Source organism: Pristis pectinata, chromosome 6 (assembly GCF_009764475.1).
Source record: "Pristis pectinata isolate sPriPec2 chromosome 6, sPriPec2.1.pri, whole genome shotgun sequence".
Classification (NCBI taxonomy): domain Eukaryota; kingdom Metazoa; phylum Chordata; class Chondrichthyes; order Rhinopristiformes; family Pristidae; genus Pristis; species Pristis pectinata.
Window position 1 is genome coordinate 23,911,105 of NC_067410.1, and position 19,174 is coordinate 23,930,278.

Genomic DNA, 19,174 nt, shown 5'->3' on the forward strand with positions numbered 1-19,174 from the left:
GCCTAACTGAAGAACATCAAATAACCAATGATTATCTTATATTTGAAAGATTGACCTCAGTGGTGAGTGAGGTGTGGTCGGAAGGAATAAATGTCAAGGTGGGCTGAGAGTAGGAAATGAGGTAGAAGAGCTTAGGATTTGTGGGCAGGACGTGTGTATTGAGTAAGTTTGTGCCAATATCTGTGTGTGTGTGTGTGTGTGTGTGTGTGTGTGTGTGTGTCTCTGGATGAGTGTGGATTGTTGAGAGGAATATCTTTTAGTAGTTAGCAGCTGACTTTGACATATCTTCTTAGTTAATTAAATTTATTTCAACATTTTCTCATTTTATGGGAATTCTCATGCCTGGAGAAGAAGGCCCAATTTGCCCATGCTAACCAAGGTGACTTTCTGAGCTAGTCTCGTTCGCCTGCATTTGACCCATATCCTTCTAAACCTTTTCTATCAATGAACCTGTCCAAACATCTTTAAACCATTGAAATTATACCCACCTCTACCATTTTGTCTGGCAGCCCGTTCCATATACCCACCACCCTCTGCATGAAAGACTTGCTCCTCAGCCCCCTTTAAATCCCCTCTCACCTTAAACCTATGCCCTCTAGTTTTAGACTCCCCTACCCAGGGGGAAAAGGACTGTGACCACCCACCTTATCTATGTCCCTCATGATTTTATAATCCTCTATAAGGTGACTCCTCAGTCTCCTTTGCTCCAGGGAAAACAGGCACAGCCTATCCAGTCTCCCCTTATAATTCCTCCAGTCCCAGCATCATCCCTGTGAGCCTTTTCTGCACCCTCTCTAGCTTAATCATATCCTTCCTATAGTATGGCAAGTAGAAATGCAGACAATATTCCAGGTGTGGTCTCAGCAATATCTATACAGCTATAACATGACGTCCCAACTCTTATACTCAGTGCCATGTCCAATGAAGGCAAGCATGGCATATGCCTTATTCACCACTTCATAGCCACTTTTGGGAACTATGTACTTGTATCCCTAGGTCTCTCTGTTCTACCCAGGACCCTATAATTTACTATGCAAGTCCTGCCCTGGTTTAACTTCACAAAAGGCATCTCATCGCATTTTTCTGAGCTAAATTTCATCTGCCATTCCTTTTCCCACTTTACCAGTTGATCTAAATCCTGTTGTAACCTTAGACAACCTCCTTCACTGTCCACTATGCCACCAATTTTGGTGTCATCCACTAACTTACTAATCATGCCACCTACATTCTCATCCAAATTGTTAATATTTATGACAAACAACAAGGGACCCAGCACCAATCCCTGAGGCACAGCACCAGTCACAGGCCTCAAATCTGAAAAACAATCCTCCTCTGCCACCCACTGACTCCTTCCACCAAGCTGATGATGTATGCAGTTGGCTAGCTCACCACGGATCCCATGTGATTCAACCTTCTAGACCAGCCTAGCATGAAGGACCTTGTCAAAAGCCTTGCTAAAGTCCATATCTCAAACCACCTCCTGCCAGGGTCTTTTTACAGTGGTCCAGGCAGATGACCTGCTCCTCTGATGCTTAGGACCTCTCTCCTGCTATGTGCTTCAGGACCTTTCAACACTTCAATGTCCCTTCCTGCTGGCTCTCTCCCTCCCCACTGCAGCTTCTCTCACCTCCATGACATTCATAGTGTGTGTTGCTCCTGTCTGGCTGCCACAGGGATGTGCCGTCAATGGGCTGACATGCAGCACAGTGTCAGCAGCTGTGTAGTGTTTAGGCTGGTTCTATTGGGAACTACACACATTGCAGTTCAGTGCTTCTAGGATGGAAACATGCTAACGTTTGTTTTTGACCATTTTGACAATTTGAGAGGGAGTGAATTGGTGCCAGTGCTACTCCCAACAATATTTTAAAACCCCAGAAATAGGTGAAATCCAATTACAATATCTGATTATATAAATTTTTTGATGAATCTCATAATATATGTTTCCATCATTTCTGATGCTCTGAAATGTTTATTTTAAATGTGGCAATTCAAAAAAAAAACAGAAAGTGACAATTCTATTTTAAAACTTTACAGATGCAATTATTATGAAGGTTTTCAAAACATATAAATGTGTTTTGTTGTATTAAAGAATTGCTCCTACTGCAGATTATTTTGTTCAGAGTGCTTGGATAAGAACTTCTTATGACAGCAGTATATGTAGGTTATTCATTATTCAGTGAATGGAGCCCAGCCGTGATGTGGATCAAGAGCAGGAACCTCTGCACCAAGTTCCCAATATCAGATCCTGTTTTATGAAGCTTTCTATTTGTAGCACAGAATTGTAAAAATTACCTTATGCTTTTTAATAGCCAAGGTTACTACCATATATTTGTGTGTAATAAATATATAGAAAATTGTAATAAATGGACATTAAGTAATTTGAAGTCACAAATAAAAAAATATTTTATTTGTTTGTTTGAACTAACATACAACTTTTACTAGTTCAATCTGAAAAATTGTTTCAGACTTCATACCAATTGTATTTCCCAGATAAATAAGGAAGCAATTACCCTATTGTCATTTTCCAGGGCTATTATGTGCTTATGTATTCAAAGAAATCTAAACAGAAACCTGAACAGCTGTGTTCCCTGAAACCATTTTAAACAGAACAGCTGCAAGTCCATTTCTGGATGCAGTGCATGTTCTTTCTGCCAATTCAAAGCCAATGCAGCTGGAATATTTCAAGCATTTATTAATTTAGGGAAAATGTGATGAGAAACAGAGCACAACTCTTCTGAGTTCTATTCCGCATGACTGATCTGAATAGGGCACAACAATTGGTCCCATCCCAAGGGTACCATAATATGTTAATACCCTAAAGTATGTAAATTCTATTTATTGGCAATTTGGAACAGGTTAATTAAAGCATTTATATTTTTTCGCTTGTACCAAATTGATGATGAAGGTTAATATTAGGCCTCTGGAGATTTTTCTTTGCTCATTTGCAGGTGTAACATAGATAATCGTTCACAATTAATTAGAACTACACTATTTAGGAAACAGCCATTCCCTTGGCTTGATAATTGCATTGGTTAACAAAGATCAGACTTCAATTGATTGCTGTCTATGTAGAATGTCCATATTGCACCACTATTAGTGAAAGGCTTCTGAAATTCTGAGTGCTTATAGCAGCACCAGGAATCCTGCAGGGTATGATTATTATCCAGCTTCAGAATAACAGTAGCAATAGAAGAGAAGGCATGGAAAGGCTTCAGTGCATATGTTTACTCCTGCATATGTATTTTAATGGTTGCCGTAGAGTCATATAACAGTTGACAGGGCAATTGAAAATCATTGATAAGGGTTGATTTGAAAGTATTTAAATAGTATTGAGCCAAATTGAGCTGGATTTTACTTTCCATCTGAGCCCTTATCCACCTGCTCTTAGTTTGGGCCAGGTGAGGAGGTTATCTAACTCTCCAGCTCCCAGGAGTTGGGCAGTGTTACATAGTGAGCCCTCAACAACTAATAGGCCTCAGGTGGCTGAACAAAAGGTTCAGGCCCACAATTTCCTGACAGGCAGGGTTAGGCGAGGGGTGAAGTCTCACCTCTTACTGAAATGGGGTGTATTTTTTTCTGTCTGATATTGAGATATTTAAAAGGTGATGAACAATTCAAAATAAAATTAATTAAAACATTAAGGCACTAAGGAATTATTTTTAAAAATTAAATAAGTAAAAAAGCATTTTCTTCTTAATCTCCAAGTTGCAAATGCTGATTTAAATGGATGGGGAATTCTGATCCGACACTAGGTCTGACTGGTGCTGGAAGTGAGTGACAGTTGCATCAGTCAGCACAATTTGGCTCATTATTTCATGGTCTAAATGTGATATAGTTTAGAAAGAAGCCCTACAGGGAAATGTGCATAAACCACAGTCTAAATGCCTGTCTGTCCTATTATGTTAACCATTAGAAAGCAGGTGTTGGCACATTTACCTAACATTGACTATGAATAAGCTGCTTCATGTACTCTGGGTCTGCACCAAGGTAGATTTTTTAAAATTTATTTGCTTCTCAAGACCTGGACATCATTGGCAAGGTCAGCATTTACTATCCATTCCTAATTGCAAAACATCTGTTGTAAACTTTAAGCCTAAGGATTGCATGACTAGTCACCATCACCATTTCTGCTTTTGCTTTCTTGCAGACCAGAATAGGGATAATTTAAAAACCAGACAATGTGCTGGCCACATATGTGTCCAAGAGGTGACTAATGCTTTGATCAATATAGCCAGTGTTTTTGTTTATTTTCCCATTGAACAAAGAATGAGGTATGGAAGCAAAGTGATTAAGTTATTGGACTAGTCTTCAGAGGTCTGGATTGTTAATTTGGAAATATGGATTCCAGTCCTCCCATAGCAGCTGAGGAATTTCAATTTAGTTAATTAAATAAATATGCAGTAGCTGTCACAAAGTAACTACCAAACTGATGATAAAAATTCTTTTGATTCATAAATATTCTACAGGAAAGGATATCTGACATCCTTACCTGATCTGGACCATTTATGACCCTAGAACTATCCGTGTGTTTGATTCTTAATTTAATTGAAGGCAATTAGCAATGGATAATAAATGCAGGCCTTACCAATGATGTCCACATCCCAGAAATGCCCATAAACCAACCATCCATCTCCTTCTCTAACCTCTTCCTCACTCTGGACTGTGATTCAACCGGTGTGACACCCTAAAGCTCAATAACTTGTCTGTAGATGAGCACAGTGAGGGTGCAGGGCTCCTGTAAGCTGTTGGCTATTCCTGGGCCTGTAGCAATATCATTGTCGTTTTCCATTTGCTTCCAAGAGGCACTTTCCAACAAAGCTCGTGTATACGAAATGCCTATTGTGCCCAATTCATTTGTGTGCATTGGGAGAATAATATATAAAACTGTATGGTATTAGTCTGAAACAACAAACAATCTGCTGGAGGAACTCAGCGAGTTGAGCAGCATCTGTGTGAGAAAAGGAATTCTCAACATTTCAAAACCCTGCATCAGGTCTAATCTGAGTCTGGACTTGATTGAGGTTGGTAATTTCAATGTCGATGCTTCCTCCATAGTCAAAATATGCAATAATGAGAATGGGGGGAGTTTAACCCTTCCAGGGCAAGATTTTCACGTCCTTGTCAGGTGGGATCACAGTGGCAGTCCAATAAGAATGATGTCAGAGTGCTTGCTGTGCCATTTCACTGACATATTGGTCATTGTCATTTAGTAAGGAGCCTTGAAATATGAAGTCCTAGAGCGTGCCAAAAAATGGGCAGGTCCATCTTCACTATTGTATATCAGCTCTTCATAGTGCTTCATGCATCCCATTAAATTTTCAAGTACAAATGGCAACATGGATAATAATGATGCACCACCTGTTGGTACTTGGTAAAATTACAGACACTGGCACCTGACCCCTGACAGCTATGCTCTAGGATCACGGGCCTCTTATTTATTTGGACTGTCTGGCTTCTGTCTTGGAGCAGCCAGATTACTATAAAAATATGAATGGTTCACTAACAGAATTCAAGTGAGACATGATTCGGAAAGCAGCTTGTGCATCCGACCACTTCCGTCAGCATTTGGCTCAATCTAGTCGCTTCCTGCCTGATGAAAACTGCTACTTCAAAGTCAGCCCTTTTATTTTACAGCCCTCCTCTTATTTCAGCTTGTTCCTGTCTATCCTGTGCACTGTCGTCATGGCTGATCTTTTCATGTTTAGTTGCTAACTTGCCATTTTACATTTCCTTGTCAAACTCCAAACACCCAGTCCAATATAAGTTAGGAACTCATTGAATTTAAATAGACTCGACTCAGCTAAAGATCTTCTGCTCTATCTTCTGCTGTTTCAGTGCATGCTCATCCTATTTCACTCTCTCACTGCATCTGCTACCATCACAGAAATTCTGCCCCAATGAGTCTTGCCTTTATTGTACAGCATATATCATTTTTACTTTTGATTATTATTAGATATGTAGCTAATCAATTAACCTTTTTTCCACCCTTCTGTAGTGTACTCATAACATTTTATACCTGAAAAGTGCAATAGAAGAGTAAATAGTTGTTGACATGGATTTTCTTTTACTATTATTCATTTTCTTAAGATTAAAGTTAACTCTGTTCATTTAAACATTATAAACATTAGCAACAGATATAAGTTTCAAAGAACTAGGTTAAAGTATGTGATTGAAAATGCTTTAAGTGCTTAGAAACTCAGATCCTAAATATAAATTACTACCAGAAAATTTTTGAGGTTTATCAAATTTGTTTGAAGGTATTTTTAAACATTTACAGGATGAAACACAGGTAGACTTCTAAATGTAAACTGAATGTGACAATTTGTACTTTGAAGCAAAAGTATTTGGAAGTTCTCATTGGATACTGTCCTCATACGTCTCCCCTTTTCATTACACAATATATCTGAATTCTTTAGAGCAGTGTCCCAAACACTGTTGCAACAAATTTAAGGTCTCACACTGTTATGTGGTTCCTCGGTTGAAAAGTAACACAGTACAAAATAGAGCAGGCAGCAAGAGTGCTTACTAAATTTACCAATTAGTTTTTTGATGTTCCATGTGCATACCATTGTTGCCTGGAATATGCTAGATCACCCATCTACATGGGGTGCCTTGCAATTCGTATATTGAAATTTAAATCTGTGGGCAGGAAGCTTTGTACTCAGTTTACCTACCAAGAATGCGAAACTAGAAAATTAAAGGTATCAGATTTCAGGTAGTCATGTATATATGTAATTGTGGTGAACCAGGCAATCTCATGTTTATTGCAACTTGTTTTAATATGTGACGTAGTTGCTGAATAGGATATGTAAATCTTTTATTTAAATCTGAAATAAAAATAAATTAGATTGCAGGTTGCAGTTCAGTCAACATTACAGAAAATAGAAAACATTACGAGCCATTCCAGCAAGCAAGTTTATTGTGTTACTGAATATTCTACAAGTTATTTGGATCAAGTGGCTGTCATGGCTGTGTAATTGCCATTGTGTGTGACTGCAGAAATGCCAGGTATTTGAGGGTAAGAGTAAGACATTTAAATTGAAGGGTACAGTTTAGATTAATAGAGATTGATAGGTGTATGATAGGATGATGTGAATTCAGCTGTGAATAACATTAGTAGCGCATTGATAGGATATGTATTTGAACATTAGGCTTGCTCACCTTGACAGGTTGTGTCAGATCATTAAACTTCTTTCTAAATTGGGTTCTTGGAATTCCACACTCCTGGTGTTGACCTTTGCTGCTGTTTCTTCTTGCTGCCACAGAGCAGATGTGACATAGGTTTCCTACACCTCTGTGTTTACACAGTGTTTCTCTCCTCTCCACATCTTTCTCCAAGTTCTCCAGTGGATTATCAAAAAAACAATGGTACACACACCTGCAGGTTGAGCCACCATCATCCTCAAGATCATTATACTTGCTGACATCACTTGTAGTGATCACAATGCATCTTCCTTTGAGAGGCAGGCTATCATTAAATAGCATAGGCCAGCTATGATAACAGCACTTCCCCTTTCTGTTACCTTCAACTAATGAAGAGTGCATTACCTGAACATAGCTGCAGAAATCTAGCATCATTTGCAGATGACACACAAATTGATAGAGTTGTGGATAGCGAGGAAGCTTATCAAATGATATAGCAGGATACAGATCATTTGGAAATTGGGGCGGAGAAATGACACATGGTGTTAGATCTGGACAAGTGTGAGGTCATGCATTTTAGGAGGTCAAGTGCAAGAGGAAAGTAAATGGCAGGACCCTTAGGAGCTCTTAGAAGAGATCTTGGGGTTCAAGTTCACAGCTCCCTGAAAATATAACAAGTGGAAAGAGTGGTAATGAAGGGATATGGCATACTTGCCTTTATCAGTCGAGACATTGAATATAAAAGTTAGGAAGTCATTTGCAGCTGTGTAAAACCGTGATTAGGCCACATTTGGAGTATTGTGTGCAACTATGGTTACCATACTGGAGGAATAATGTGGAGGCTTTGGAGTGGGTGCAGAAGAGGTTCATCAGGACATTGCCTGGATTTGAGTATACTAGCTGTAAGGACAGGCTGGAACTGTTTTCCCTGTAGTGAAGGAGGCTGAGATGTGACCTTATAGAGGTTTATAAAATCACGAGGGACACAGATAAGGTGGATGGGCCCTTTTTCCCAGGGTAGGGGAGTCTAAAACTAGATGGCACAGGTTTAACATGAGAGGAGAAAGATTTAAAAGGGGGCCTGAGGGACAAATTTCTTCACATAGATGGTGGTGGGTATATGGAACAAGCTGTCACAGGAAGACCTAGAGGCAGGTACAATTACAATGTTTAAATGACAGTTTGCACAGGTACATGGATGGGAAAGTTTTAGAAGGATATGGGCCAAACGTAAGCAAATGGAGCTATCTTAGGGAGGCACCTTGGTTGGCATGGATGAGTTGGGCTGAAGGGCCTATTTCCATGGTGTATAATTTTATGGCTCTATAACTGTGACTGGCATTTATCTACTTTTCTTGGTTTATTGTTCCATGGATATAAGTTAAAACATAAAATAATCTTTGTATATTTATCTAATTCTGTTTCTAATCTACTAGATATGCTGTTCTGTAAAATGTAGGGCTGGATTGTGCTGAACTGGTCCCTCTGTTCAGAATCACCATTCATACTACCCACACTCCTGCATTTACCCAGACAAGATGCAGAGGGCATATCTTATCGCCCCTCCATGCCTTCGAGTCCAGCAAGACCAAAACAGTGCCTGGGCCATGGTGATGCTGAGCAGAGCCCCTGCCCCAGAAAGATTGGGGTGGATCTTTGCCTTCTGTTAGAGGTGCTATCAGTTTTAACAGTTTTAAATATCTCTAACTTTTAGAGGTAATTAAAATCTATTAAATTTGTAGTAAATAATCAAAATCATACTTGTTACTATTTTAATTAGAATTAAAGTTAACAAAAAAAGTCATGTATAGAACAAAAGTCACGTGCCTATCTAACTAATATATATTAAACTAAATAATTTTGGAAAAAGTAACATACCTTCCCTATTGCCTCCTCAGTCTTTGCTCTACAATCCCCACTGAAATCTGTTATTTCAGCTCTTGTGCCAGGTCAGCCTTAGCATTATGCCAGGGAATCTCAATGAGTCTAGGTCCCATCTGGAGTCCAGGAGCAGATCAAGCTGAAAAATTTGGGCTCACAATCTGTCAGTAAGTCCGGCAATTCCATTTCTCAGTGTCAATGACTGAACACCATCAATTCTTTTTGGAAAGGTTGGGCAGCTCTCGCATGATTTGACCCATTGTCAACAAGAGATGTAGAATTAGGGCTATTCCCCATTGAATTACTGTGACATTTCATTCAGAATTCAATCACAGTGCAAATATGGCAATATACAAAAAAAATTACTTGTAACAGAAGAGTCTAATGAGGCTTCTTTCTGTTTTTTCAGGTGCGTATATTTGCTTATTTGATTGGACGTGAAGCTGTATTTTCTGAAAATCTGAAATGGATGGCTTGTGCAAATAAAGGTTTGTGTTTGATATTTGCATAGAGATTGTAAACAAATGATTTTAGTTGGCTAAAGCCAGGATAAGCAAAAGAGGATCCAGTTCATATAATAGTCTCGGGTTTTTGTGTATTTTGTCTTGGAGCTCTGCATAACGAGATATTTTTCTGTGTGATAAAATGTAGATTTATTATTTGAAAGATTAACATGTGTATGTGAAAACTTGAACTCATATTTGTCCAATGGTCATTATTTTAATCCTGATATTATGTGGAGTACAGATGACCCCCTCGTTATGGCAGTTCAGATAATGAAAATTCGTAAGTCACTACCCAAAAATCATGGAATTTATGTGATAAAATGTAAATAAATAAACACAATTTTTTTTCCACTTGCATTTCCTGATGCATGCACAGATAATGCAGCTTCACATTACAGAAAATTGGGATACGGACCATCTTCTAGGAGCGCAACCCCCCCCCCCCCCCCCCCCCGGTAATGCAGGGGTTGCCTGTAATATGCAACAAACAATCTGCTGGAGGAACACAGCAGGTCTAGCAGCATCTGTGGGAGGAAAGAAATTGTCAATATTTCAGTTGAAACCCTGCATCTGATGCTGCTCGACCCTCTGAGTTCTTCCAGCAAGTTGTTTGTTGCTCCAGATTCCAGCATCTACAATCTCTTGTGTCTCACCTGCACTATATTGCACTAATTTTCATGAAAATCCAATTACATCTATTTTATGTTAATTATTTCACAATCAAAATGAGCAGAAATTAGCAAATGGAAGAGGATATTAGGTTCAGGCTATTACACATAATTATTTCTTAGCATTACCCAACTGAGTTTGCAATTTTCTTTCAGTGAATGATTATGTGTTATATTGCTATGTCCTTAAGGGATATTCTTTACTATTAAAATAAATGTCCTTCTTTCCATTTCTTTTGGTCACCTCATGACATAGTTATTATTTCCCTCTGTAACTATGTTGTAATAGATAGCTTGATGGTCAGCTGGTGTGTTAGTGCCTACATTAAGGACAAGTATACAAAAAAACCTGCTCATGGTTTTGAACACTTAACGTGTTGAAGTGATTTGCAGCTAACACCATAGTAACTCGAGTTTTACTGCAAGTTCGAGGCCACCCTCTCTGCATGGGCTTGAAGCACCCAATCCTCATTTTTCGACCTCCAGTGGACTGCAGAAAGCATTAGACCAAAAACATAAGCTAAATGATGTTTTAACAGTTACTCTTGTCATTGCCCAATATTGTGTGCCATCCCCAGAATATTACTAAAATATCCAGGTAAAATAATTCTGCATTATCATGTAAATTCTTAGCAGTGGTCGGAAATATTTCTACATTGGAATCAGAGTACCTGCTCAGAAAAATAATGGTAAAACAAAATGGTATTCAAACACATATTTGCAAGGACTTGTTTAGACATTTAAATGCAGTTTTAATAATCATAAAGTTGCTTATAAGGCAATGTACCTGTGGAAATATAATTGCCAAGGAAGAAATGTTTTAATATGTATCATGTGTGAAAGATCAAAAAGGCATTCCAAAGTTTTGCTAGGTTTATTAGTTTGAGGAGGTGTGAAACTTGGAGGAGAAACTTTGTCAAATCCCCTTTTGAAAGATTATATGGTTTGCTTAAATTCCTACTGAAGTAGATTGTTCATGGTCTATGGAAATAATAGGCTCGTTGACAAAATGGTCTTTTTTTATTCTGTGCTTTCTTATGGTTCATTTAAACAAGAGATTAGTGAATCTTATAGAACAGAGCAAACATATCACAAGCTAACAAGTGGAATAACCAAGCAGCAAATTCATCATATAGTACCTGTCACATTGAACAATTCTGCTACAACATTTAAAACTACAAAGTAGTTAAATTGATGAATTATCCCAGTGCACAGTTTTAATTTACTCTCAGCTAACTGCAGAGATAAACCGCAGAGATTTTCTTCACCCTGAAAATGTGCCATCACTTTCCGTGATAACAAATCCCATAACACAATCATTAGTAAACCTCAGGTTTTGCATTACATTGAATAATTTGTTGCAGGTTAATTCTGTTTGGGCCAACTCAGTAAGTGCCAAAATAGTTTGCCTTGCAGACATGAAGCCGTCACTCAGGGAAAAAAAACTCCTGTGACACTCCAATATAGTATAGCCAGCCATTTCATGTAGCAATAGATGCATCAAGGGAGCAAGGCACAGTGAAAGTAACACTCAAATAGTATGCAGCATTTTAATTGGTGTACACCACCTTAAATTCATAAACTTAAATATTAAGCAGACATTTCAGCTAATACATTTACTATCAAAGGACTGAAAATCAGATAGACTGAAATGGAAAGTTCTGATACCCAGAGCAATAGTTGCATTTTGGATGATGAATTCAACTAATCACTCAGAATGTGCACAGCAGGAGGCCATTTTCCCACAGAGTCCATAAAAGCTTAATACAAGAGTAATCCAGCAAGTTCCACTTCCTTATCCTATATCCCTGACCCTACTAATTCTTTCCTTTCAGGTCTTACCCATCTCTCTTTTGAATATTACTATATGAGTAAATCTGTCTTTACTACTACCCATGGCAGTGCATTCCAAATCCTGACCAGTCTTTGTGCTAAAATATATTTTCTCATTGTCACTATTGGCTCTGTTGTCAGTTACCTTCATTCTGTGACCCTGGTTCTTGACTGTTTTGCTAAAGGGGGCATTTTTTGTCTAACTTGTCTCTCACAACCTGGTCAAGCTGGTTTCTTCCAAATAGAACAACCCAGCTTCTCCACCCTATCCACATAATTAGAGTCCCTCATCCCTGGAATCATTTAATAAATCTCTTCTACACTCCCTTTAAAGCTGTTACATCTTTATCAAAGAATAAAGCTCCAGCTATGCATAATCCACAAAGCTCCAGCTATGAATAAACCAGTGTTTTATAAAGGTTCTTCTTGACTTCGTTGCTCTTGTACTCTGCACTGCTGTTTATAAAGCCCTGGATCTCATGTCTTTTTTTTAACCATTTTATCAGGGTGGCAATTTGAATGAACAATGCACATATACCCACAGATCTCTCTGATCTTGTATCTCTTTTAGAATTGCGCCCTCGATATTGTCTCTCTTCATTCTTCCGATCAAAATATAATACCTTGCATTTCTTAGTGTTGGATTTCATCTGCCATCTATCCACCCATTCCATCAGCCTCCCTATTTCCTTGAAGTCCGTAACTATCATCCTCACATTTCGCAACACCTCCAAGTTTTGTGTCACCTGTGGACTTGGAAATTCTGCCTTGTACACCCAAGTTTAAGTCATTAATTTGTAAAAGAAGTGGTCTGATACCAACCCATGCCCCAGTCTGAAAAGCAAATAGTTCCTCCTGTTCCTTGTTACTCGGCTGATTTTCTATCCATACAGCTATAGTCCCCTTTATTTCATGGGCTTCATTCTTGATGACAAGCCTTGGTGTGTCACTATATCAAACACCTTGAGGAAGCAGCACTTGCTTCAATGGCCGTCTTTTATTTCCACAGAAAATTTCATCAAGTTAGTTAGTCATTATCTGTCTTTAAAAAAATTCTGCGGGCCTTCTCTAATAAATCCATGTTTGTCCAAACAACTGCTAATTCTTTTCCTTTTTATTGTTTCTAGAACTTTCCCCACCATTGAGGTTAAACCAGTTTGCAGTTATTGTTTATACCTACACCCATATTTTGAACAAGGATATAACATGGTTCATTTTTTTCAGTCCGTGGGTACCGAACCTACACCAATAGATATTTGGAAAATTTCTTTTTTGGTCTCTGATTGGCTCCACCATTCATCCTATAACCCCTTTCCTATCCACACACTTGCAGAATTTTCTTGGTTTATTTACTATCTGCCTTTTGCTTTCTCTTAGTGTTTCTTTTATTCCTTTGTTAAATATCCCATTGAACTTTTTTGATATCAGCTCAGTTCTCACTTGTGTTAATGACCTAGCATTTTTGGTCTGTTTTACTCTGTCTTTTTGGCCATTCAGTGAGCTCTGGTTTTAACTTACTTACCTTTCTCCCTCGTGGAAATATGCTTTGATTCTAGTTTTCCTGGACCAGATCTGTTCTCATCCCAATGAAATTGGCCCTTCTCCAATTGACTAGTTTTACCTTGGAGTAGTCTATTTTCTCTTCTGTTGCTATTCCAAATCTTATGATAGGATGACCGTTGTTTCTTGGGTGTTCCTCACTTGGCTTGACGCATTTCCTTGAACCATGTCCAGCAATTTTACCTTCCTTGTTGGGCCAAGGACATACTGGTCAAGAAAGTTCCCCTGAATACACTTAAGAATCTATGCTTCAGAAATCATTATTGATCAGTAAGTGACAGAAATAGTACTGACGGCATAACCCTAAAACAGGTAAGATAAGATAAGATATTTATTTATTAGTCACATGAACATCGAAACACACAGGGAAATGCATCTTTTTGCATTACTGAGAATGTGCTGGGGGCAGCCTGTAAGTGTTGCCACTCTTCTGACGCCAACATAGCATGCCCACAACTTCCTAACCACATTCCAAAGACGTACAGGTTAGGAAGTTGTGGGCATGCTGTTTTGGCACAGGAAGCATGGCGACACTTGAGGGCTGCCCCCAGAACACTCTATGCAAAAGATGCATTTCACTGTGTGTTTCAATGTACATGTGACTAATAAAGAAATCTTAACCCGTACGTCTTTAGAATGTGGGATGAAACCTGAGCACCTGGAGGAAACCCACGCAGACACACAGGGAGAACTTACAAACTCCTTACAGGCAGCGGTGGGAATTGAACCTGGGTCGCTGGTGCTGTAGTAGCATTACGCTAACCGCTACACTACCATGCCACCCTCTCTGTACAAGGACAGAGAGATCTGGGGGTAAATGTGCATCATATTTTTTGAACAACAAATTATATTCTCAAGTCCCTGGAATCCAAGAAAAGCCAAGATTTGTAACAAAGGTTCCATTTCCTGATTTGTGACTGTGATGATTAGTGGTATTCACTGGATGTGCAAAAAAATCACAGATGCATAGCTCCTGACACACCATCCATTAAGCTAAGTAAATAGAAAATCACAGTCTAAAAGCCCAAACAGTACTTTCACCCTGAATAATTAACTGGGATGCAGCCAGATTGCATTAAAATTGCATATAGCCTTGATGCATCAGAGGTAGTAAAAATACCACTTGACTGAATCTCATATTCAATTACATCCTATAACATTTTGCATACTTTGTTGGACATTAGTAATGATTAGTATTGGACAGTGTTAAATTTTCAGATGTCTTTTTTATTCATGCATTCATGTGTGCAATAAAGGCACACCCATAATGCCAGAAAGGTACACACATAGTGTCAGAAAGGTACACCCATAATGTCAGAAAGGTGCACCCATAGTGCCAGAAAGGTACACCCATAGTGCCAGAAAGGTACACCCAAAGTGCCAGAATTTGGCACAGTGAATTACAAATTAGAATTAAACTGCAAAGAAATTTCAGTTTAATGCTAACACAGATTTCATCACAGCCAAATGGGAGAGAGCTTTGTTGTACTTTTTAGAAGGGTAGAAGAAGTTCTTCGTAAATGGTCAAAAACTTGAAGCAATGGAATTTCATCAATATACAGTAGATCATTAAAATGTCATTGACAACGAGAAAATAATCAAAAGGTGAATTTATTCGTATCTAAAGGACTGGAGAAGCAGAGGTAGAAGTAATGCTGGTGCTGTATAAAGCTTAGTTAAATTATACTTTGAGCACCATGGGTACTTCTGGGCACAACTCCTGAGGAAAGATATATTTGTCTTTGAGGGAATACTGTGTAGATGTACCAGAATGATTCCTAGACTCAAAGGGTTAATTTATGAGATGTGATTACAGAAAATAGAACTGTACTCTCTGGAGTTTAGAAGGTTAAGGGGTGATTGAAATGATTGTCTTGTTTTCAAAGGGAAATGATAGTGTAGAGAGAGAAGAAATTATTTCTGGCAGTTAGGGATTCCAGCAGCAGTCAGGTCTTTGAAGTTAGGAAATGCTTCATTCTTCAGAGGGTGATTGAACTTTGGAACTCCTGAAATCTAAGATTGGTTGACTTTTGTTAACCAGAGATATTAAGAGAAATGGGCAAATGGGTAAATATATTTTGGTAGGTCAAATATGATGGCAGAGTATAGTATTAATGGTAGGACTTTTGGCAGTGTGGAGGATCAGAGGGATCTTGGGGTCTGAGTCCATAGGACGCTCAAAGCAGCTGCACAGGTTGACTCTGTAGTTAGGAAGGCATATGGTGTATTGTCCTTCATCAATCGTGGAATTGAATTTAGGAGCCGAGAGGTATTGTTGCAGCTATATATGACCCTGGTCAGACCCCACTTGGAGTACTGTGCTCAGTTCTGGTCGCCTCACTACAGGAAGGATGTGGACGCCATAGAAAGGGTGCAGAGGAGATTTACAAGGATGCTGCCTGGAATGCAGAGAGGTATATAAGATGATGAGAGGCATTGATCAGGTAGATAGTCAGAGGCTTTTCCCCAGGGCTGAAATGGTTGCCACAAAAGGACATAGGTTTAAGATGCTGGGGAGTAGGTATAGAGGAGATGTCAGGGGTAAGTTTTTTACTCAGAGAGTGGTGAGTGCGTGGAATGGGCTGCCGGTAACGGTGGTGGAAGCAGATACGATAGGGTCTTTTAAGAGACTTTTGGATAGGTTCATGGAGCTGAGTAAAATAGAGGGCTATGGGTAAGCCTAGTAATTTCTAAGGTAGGGACATGTTCGGCACAGCTTTGTGGGCCAAAAGGCCTGAATTGTGCTGTAGGTTTTCTATGTTTCTATGTTTCTATATGGTGGATGATCACAGGTCAGCCATGATTAATGGTGGAGCAGACTTGAGATGCCTTCTCCTGCTCCTAGGTCCCTATGACTTGGAGGAGAACTTGGCATCAGTGGTGTGGAATGCCCTTATTAATTTTGTCCTTTTGAGAGACAGGTCAGAGGTTTAGAAGGTATAGTTGAAGACATTTTCATAAGTTGCTGATGTGCATCCTCTGGTGGTACACACTGCAACCTTTTGAATATTTGTGGTGATAGTGGTTGGCTTACCAGTAAGCCAGATCCTTAGTTACATTTAGTATGTCGACAAGTTATCACTTTTTAATATTTATAATGTATGGTGCTGATGTCCTTTTGACAACTAAAACCCTAATAATTCTTCTGCGTATCTTACCCATACTTCATGAAGGCTCAACTACACAACTTTAAACAGAAGAGACAGATGTGAGTCTCCTTTAACTTTTATTCCAATTTCACAGCACTCTCAACTCACAATATCCTGGATGGCGTTGAGCTTTCAAGTGCTTTTGGAAGTGAACTAACCTGGGCTGGTGGAGAGTATACTATCACAGCAAGACTGAGATAACTAACTTTGTGCTCAGCTTGGCTGCAGCCACTAAGGCTTACCCAAATCGTTTGATTTCAGTTTTACTGATGGTGCTTTGAGTCCCACTCAGTCAAGTACTGCCTTGATGTCAAGAGTAGTTCCACTCTTCTACCCTGGAACTTGGCTATTTCATCAATGTTTGAACCAAAGCTGCAATTGGGTGTAGAGCCAAATGGTCTTGGCAGAGCCCAAAATGAACATTAGTGAGCCAGTTAGTAGTGAGTAAATGCTGCTTGATTCCCCTGGCAACCATACCTTCAATATTTGCTGATGATTGAGAGTTAACTGATGAGCTGTTATCAGCCTGATGGGACATTCTGCTTTTTGTTGAAAGAGCACACCTGGGCAATTATCCACTTTATGCTATAGTTGTAGCAAAACTGGGACAGCTTGGTTAGATGTGCTGCAGATCTAGTCACACAAGTCCTCATTTGTTGGAGACCATAATCCTTGCTGTAGCCAACCATTATTTGATATCATGTGGAGTGAATCAAATGAGCTGAAGGCTGGCATCTGAGATGGTTACAGTATTAAGAGGAGGCCAAGGTGGATCATCCACATAGCAATTTCAGATGAAAACGGTTCAAAGTGATTTATGCAAATGCCATTTGCATTCATGGAGTGAGCTCTGCCCTTGTTGTGGATTCATGGAGTCACCTCCTCCTGTCACCTGTTCAATTGTGTATCCCTGGATGGTGACAGTTGATCAGATCTGCTAGTTGTGAGATGGTGGTGGTAAAGGTTGAATTATGCAGGACCATGAGAAGAATTCTGGTACTCAGTAGATCAAGCAGTATCAATGGAGAGGGAAACAGCACTAATGTTTCAGGTCAGTCAAGAGTTAGAAATTGAAAATGCTTTAAGTTGCAGAAAAAGGGAAAGGAGAGGATAGAACAAGGGAAATATCTGCGATAGAAAGGAGATCAAGGGAGAGAGAATGGTGGCAGGAGTGGTGTGGTGTAAGCTAAGACAGGATGGTGAGGGCTCTTTAATTGCAGTTGATCTATCTGAAGATGAATGAGGTCGAGAAAGAGAGACCAAGTATATGCTGATAGTGAGAGATATAAAACACTGCAGTTGCAGGAAATCTGAAACAAAAGAGAATGCTGGAATTATCCAACAAGATCTCTATCAGATCAGTTTATAGATACTATAGAATATGCTACACAGCGACATTATTGGAGTTACTAAGAAAAAGACCAGAAATAGTGGCAGAGGGCAGTTTTCAATGCGCTTATATAATTATTGTCATTATCAATTTAATTGCAATTTATTATACAAACAAAAATTGATGCATTTGTTCAAAGTTATTCTTAATAACCAAAAAATACCTGATGTTGCCAAACAATGATAATTAGGAAAACATGAATCAAAAATAAAACCTGAAATAAAACCTGAAAAAAATTAAGCCCTACCAATGATCTTGTTAACAAATTTTATTTTGACAAGAATTTTTAGTGGGGTCTAGCATGAATAATTGAGAATCACTGCTCCAACACGCAACTTGATTTGATTCTAAGCTTTGTTGTTCCTGTGATATAGAAAATTGATTTTCTGAAAAAAGCTCTTCACTGACTCTGATTATGCACCAAATGCAAATTCTTTTTGCAAATGTGAAGTACATTGATAGCAGTATTCAAATTATGCCAGTTAAATTTATATCTGCCAACCAACTTATTGGCACAGCAAATGCCAAGGTAAAGATAAATTCTAAGTACAATCTTATACTAAAAGCTGATTTGAGTTCAGGTTGACTGACTGCACTGCAGTTAGACTGTATGGTCCAGAGCACATTGGTGTCGGAGAGGTGAGCAGAGCAAACATCAATTTTCTCACAATGATTTTCTTCATGAAAGCTTCCTACTGATGGTTCCTGTTTTTAGTGTTTCTATAAAGTGTGTTTTAGAACAGAGAAGGTCAAAAGGAGGTGAAACAATTAGTGCTGTTTCAAAGACAAAGCTATGAAATATATTAAATACCTTCAAGTATGTAACAACATTTTAATTAATGCACTGCTGTCTCCGAAGGCCATGCATTTGCCAGGATTACATTTTATCCAATACTATAATTCAGTGCATGACTTTACTTATAATTTTTTTGTTAATCTTTCTACTTAAACTGTGAATCTACTAGTTTTACAGGGCTCACGGAGTCAGAAAATCACAGTTTAATTAACGTAATTAGTTGTAATATACTGTCATAGATAATGTGC

General features: G+C 38.8%; 1 protein-coding gene across 1 annotated transcript in view; it reads left to right on the plus strand.

The window, feature by feature from the left end:
• cacna2d3a (calcium channel, voltage-dependent, alpha 2/delta subunit 3a) overlaps positions 1–19,174 on the plus strand; it is a 556,823-nt gene that overhangs the window by 335,478 nt on the left and 202,171 nt on the right. Inside the window, 1 exon segment of the mRNA XM_052017619.1 lies at positions 9,434–9,512. Within this exon segment, the coding sequence (XP_051873579.1) occupies positions 9,434–9,512 (79 nt within the window).